Source organism: Sinocyclocheilus grahami, unplaced genomic scaffold (assembly GCF_001515645.1).
Source record: "Sinocyclocheilus grahami isolate Dianchi unplaced genomic scaffold, SAMN03320097.WGS_v1.1 scaffold381.1, whole genome shotgun sequence".
Lineage (NCBI taxonomy): Eukaryota > Metazoa > Chordata > Actinopteri > Cypriniformes > Cyprinidae > Sinocyclocheilus > Sinocyclocheilus grahami.
The window spans coordinates 418,086-423,873 of NW_015505560.1; the positions used below are offsets into that span (position 1 = coordinate 418,086).

The 5,788-nt window shown below is 34.0% G+C and overlaps 1 protein-coding gene across 1 annotated transcript in view; it reads right to left on the reverse strand.

Moving 5' to 3' along the window:
* vapal (VAMP (vesicle-associated membrane protein)-associated protein A, like) overlaps positions 1–5,788 on the reverse strand; it is a 24,576-nt gene continuing 18,788 nt past the window's right edge. Inside the window, exons 5-6 of the mRNA XM_016230985.1 lie at positions 3,007–3,189; positions 1–741 (exon numbers count right to left, since the gene is read on the reverse strand). Coding sequence (XP_016086471.1) covers positions 580–741; positions 3,007–3,189 — 345 coding nt within the window. The 3' untranslated portion in view covers positions 1–579. The remainder of the gene's footprint in view (positions 742–3,006; positions 3,190–5,788) is intronic.

Sequence of the window (5,788 nt, forward strand, 5' to 3'; positions counted from 1 at the left end):
CAGAAGAGACTTCTTTAAAAACATTACAAATCTTACAGATCCCAAGCTTCTGAACAGCAGCGTATATTTACTAAAACATTTGAATACAAGAAGAAAAAGTTCACTTTAATCATTTTAATCACATCCATCCTTCAGTATAACATTCACAGAAGCCAAAACCAGAAGTCCAAGCTGAATTAATTACAGAAACGCAACAATAAAAGCGCAAAGAGACGAATGAAAGACAGGCTCAGTTTTTTCTTTCGTTTTATTTCTTCAATGTCGTCTAGTATGCGACAGTAAAGTGAACACGAGAAAGTACATTAATAATATAATCAATAAATGATAATTACAGTAATAAAACAGTCTGCGTTGGTGTCGTTAGGAACGGAAGCAGAACGAATGCACAGAAGCAGGCTCCTGTTCGGTCAGAAGATTAAAACCACATTTACACTTTCGACGGGAGTTTGAGTGAAACGAAACGAGTTTGAGGGGAAGACTTTCAGATCTGGCTGGACACAGCAGTTCATGGCTCTAACATCCATCCATCCCTCAACAGAAAACAGCGGATGAACCCAAACCGAGAGAGCTGGAGTCGCTCTACAGGATGAACTTGCCGAGGAAGAATCCGATGAAGACGGCTGCGATGACGACGAGCAGCGAGGGAAGAGATCCGGCTCTGGACTCGAGACCCAGAGCAGAGCTGGAGTTCATCGTGACGTGTTCGCTGCGCTGGAACCTCCTCAGCCTCAGACCCTCGTCCTGATCGACACACAAAACCTGGTTAGACCCGCGGACCTCTAGACAGCAGCTCGCTGAGGACGTTTGTTTCTCAGAGCATGCTACAACAAATCATATTATGATTCAAAGGCGATTCAGCATAAAGGAAAGTGGTTTCAGAGGTGAGGTATTACTTATGCGTGTCCCTGCAGCACAAAAGCAGTGTTAAGTCGCTGGGGGATATTTGTAGCAATAGCCAACAATACATTGTATGTGTCACAATTATACATTTCTCTTTTATGCCAAAAATCATTAGGATATTAAGTAAAGATCATGTTCCTTGAAGATATTTTGTACATTTCCTACCGTAAATATATCAAAACTTAATGTTTGATTAGTAATATGCATTGCTAAGAACTTAATTTGAACAACTTTAAAGATGATTTTCTCAATATTTAGATTTTTTTGCACCCTCAGATTCCAGATTTTCAAATATTGTCCGATCCTAACAAACCATACATCAATGGAAAGCTTATTTATTCAGCTTTCAGATGATGCATACATCTCAATTACACAAAATTGACACTTATGACTGGTTTTGTGCTTCAGGGTCACAATATTGTATGGGTCACAATTATACATTTCTCTTTTATGCCAAAAATCATTAGGATATTAAGTAAAGATCATGTTCCATGAAGATATTTTGTGCATTTCCTACCATAAACATAGTGTTTGATTAGTAATATGCATCGCTAAGAACTTCATTTGAACAACTTTAAAGATGATTTTCTCAATATTTAGATTTTTTTGCACCCTCAGATTCCAGATTTTCAAATATTGTCCGATCCTAACAAACCATACATCAATGGAGAGATTATTTATTCAGCTTTCAGATGATGCATACATCTCAATTACACAAAATTGACACTTAAGACTGGTTTTGTGCTTCAGGGTCACAAATGAGCCTTTTATCGTTAACTGAAACCATTAAAACATTTCTGTTCATTGAAATAAAGCTCAAATAAAATATAAATAACGGACAAATTTTTTTAGCTAGTTGCCAAAATTCTACATTTATTTACTTGAAGCACTAAAATTACTAACTGTAACTAATAATTAAAGATTAAAACCGAAAATGTAACACACTAAAATTTAATTAAACCTAATATTTTTTTAAGAAAATCATAAAAGCACTGAGATTACAGAAATTGCTAACTTAACAATAAATAGTAAAACTAAAATAAACCTAAATAATAATTAATAATAAAAGTCAAAAGCACTAACTGGACATAAATTAAAAATAAAACCAAAGTAAAAATAAAAAAAGAAACGTTAACACTTTACAGTAAGGTTCCTTTAGTTACTGTATTAACAATACATTTATTACAGTATTTATTAATCTTTGTTAATGTTAGTTAATGAAAATACAGTCACGGGGCATTAACTAATGTTAACAAGCACGACTTTTGTATTTAATAATGCTGTATTAGTAAATGCTGAAATTAACATTAACCTGATTAATAAATGCTGTAGTGTTGTTCATGTTAATTAACTAATGTTAACTAATGAACCTTATTGTAAAGTGTTAAAAAATAATAATTAAAAAATGTATAAAAATGACCAGACATAACAAAATGACTACATATTTAAATAAAATCATGAAAACTTAAAGCACTAGGATTACTAAGTCTACATGAATAAACGCTTGACGTAATAAAATTACTAATAAATTAAAAAGCATTACAAACTGGACAGAAAAAAAAACTAAAGCTAAAAATAAATTAGACCTAAAAAAAAACAAAACATAAAATTGACAAAGGCACATAAAACTAATAACAATTAAAAAGCAAAAGTGAAAGCACCGAAGCACTAAAATTGGGCATAAATACAAATTAAAAATACAAATAAATTTATTCTAAATAATAGTGTAAACTACTATTAAAAAAATATTATTAAACTATTATACTTTTTTTTTTTAAATTGTGACGCTACAAAGTAACACACCTTTGTTTACGTTTGTGTGTTGCTCGGCAACCACTTTGTAGCAACCACAACTGTTTCTGAGGAGCTACATTGTTTGGTGGAAGAATACTGTGTTTATTAATATCATTACACTTTGTTTTATTTAGTGAAACCTTACTACGTATATAACCGTTTTATAAAAGCAGTAACCCCCGTGAAGCCGTGGTTTACAGTGAATTTATAACAGCTAAGGGGCGTTGTTATTGCTTTATTACTCACGGAGTAGACGCTTTTAACCAATCGGACGTCAGTAAAGCGTAAGTGAATGATTTGCTCTGGCTGTACCTTGAGCCGGCGGTTCTCATCGCTCAGCTTGCTGGCCTCCGTCTGCAAGCGTCTGCACTCCTCCAGCATCTTCTTCATCTCAGAGTCGTCCAGAGCCGCGCTGACGGGTTTCACCGACACCGACCCGTCCGCTTTGGAGGAGTTCAGAAGCGCCGCTGATTTAGAGGCGGAGTCAACGTCGTTCTGAAGAGCACGAGAAAAACACTTAAAGGGATAGTTCTCCCAGAAATGACAATGTGATGTGTATCTGCTTACCCGCAGGGCATCCGAGATGTAGGGGACTTTGTTTCTTCAGTAGAACACAAACGGAGATTTTTAACTCAAACCGTTGCAGTCTGTCAGTCATATAATGTAAGTGAATGGGAATCACCATTGGACCAATGGACCATTGACACTCCTAACTGAGATTGTAGATAGAGTGTTAATGGTCCATTTGAGAGATAGGTGGCAGTAATGCACTTATAAGTCTGCGATCCGCCGTAAAGCAAGAAGAAGAAGACGCGTCACGCGCTCAGGACAGTTCAGACATTGCAGTGCATCAGAGGTAAAACACGATATAAATACTGTTCAGTTTCTTGCACAGACCGATCGTTTCGTCTCTTTACACATCAATGTATCGTCACAAGCCGCAGGATTAAATTTAGTTTTATTTGTGTATGTTTTGTGACTCTCAAAGCCGTGATTCCCATCCACTTCCATTATATGACTGACAGACTGCAACGGTTTGAGTTAAAAATCTCCGTTTGTGTTCTACTGAAGAAACAAAGTCCCCTACATCTCGGATGCCCTGCGGGTAAGCAGATAAACATCACATTGTCATTTCTGGGAGAACTGTCCCTTTAAGAAATGACTAAAAATCAACCTATTTTAATTCAGCCCTTCAGTAACTTTATTTTGTATTCAAAGAATCGAGATTTAAACGCTCGTGAAAACCTGCATCCACGAATAAGCCTCATTTTAAAAGCGTGATTTTTTAAATCACTGAAATTAATAAATTCTTTAAAAATTAAAATATTAGTCAGTAAATACGCTTATATCATTGCTATCGCACAGCTCTATATATAAAGTTGGATTTATTTTATTTATTTCAGTATCACTGATATACTATTATAGTTTTTGTTAATATTTTGAATTAGATTTCATTCTTATATTTTCTGTTTTAAATTTTTTTTCAAGTTTTAGTAATTTTGTTTAGTGTGTTTTCACAAATTTTATTAGGTTTTTTGTCTATAGATTTCATTAGTTTTATTTTATTTATATTTTATTTATTATTTTTTTATATCACACTTATTTATTAAGTTAAACTAAAGGAAAATGTTGCCTGGAAAACTAGCTGAAATGAAATAAAATAAAATATAAAGGAACTTAAGCTTACCTTATTTCAGTTAACATTTATTTCAAATATTATTTAATTGTGAAATTATGGGAAAAAATCTATTTGGCCAACATTTTGTGATTATACATCAATAAGGCTTTAAAATAAATGTATATCTAAATTAAATTAAAATATTAAAAATATCAAATTATTATTATTAATACTATTATTACTAAATAAAAATATACAAATTACTAAAAACTAAATCAGAAATATTACTTTCACTTAATATTACTTTTTAATAATTGATATATATATTTAATATTAATATTTCAATGTAAAATAAGAATTTGAGTATTTAAGAAAAACAATATCATAATAATAATTTTATTTTACATTTATATATACAATTTTTGAGCCGTGAGAGTCGAACGTTTATATTTTACATTATAACTAAGTTACAATACTAACACCTTTAATATATATATAATATATACTAATACTAACATCTTAATTTCTTAATTTTCATAATTAAACCATCAAAATAAATATTTTTGTCCCCTTTGTTTCTTTTCTATTTATATTCTATTTTTATTTAGTTACTTTTTGGTTGTTATTATTATTATTATTATCTATCCATATGCTTGTGTAGACGTTTTATTTTACTGTTTTAAATCATGTTTTGAATTTGTTGAAAGTTTGTTTGTAAGGGCATTAACATGAGGTATTATAAGGGGTTTTGCTAAAGGTAATTGTTTATTAGAATAATAATGCTGTGGAATGTTAATTTATGATAATCCAAAAATCTGTGTATTTATTATTCCGTGCTGAAAGATCCAATATAAATATAAAAATCATCTCTATGAGTTAAAATGTTTCTGGTAGATTTGTTTGATCGTTATTATAGCAATATCAGTCGCATTCGTCTAATCTGATGAGCTTCTACCATGTGACAGATTAAACCATATTAAAATAACAGCATTTGATTGGACGCACGACCTTTGACATCAACAGCACAACGTGTGACGCGTCTTCTCCTGACCCTGCTGACCTTTGACCTACCCTGCTGATGCGTCTCTGCTCTGACCACACGTCCTGCTCTCTGCTCTGACCCTCACTGACCATCGCAGGCCTGCAGGCCTTGACCTCTGACCCTGCCGTTCTGACTTCCTGGACGTCGCGCCAGTTGCTAAGGCTCCCTGGGAAGGGTGGGCGTCTGCAAAGCGGGGAGCGGAACTCGACCGGAGCCGGAACCGGAGCGGCACGGAACCAGTGGAGCAGGCTCCTCTTCTGAGGATTCTGGGACGCCGCAGCAGAGCGGAGGGGCGTTCAGGAACAAACAGGAAGTGACATGAACTCTGTGTGTGTGTGTGTGAGTGTGTGAGAGTGTCTGTGTGTGTGAGAGTGAGAGAGAGTGTGTGTGTCTGTGTGTGAGAGAGAGTGTGTGTGTGTGTGTGTGTGTGTGTG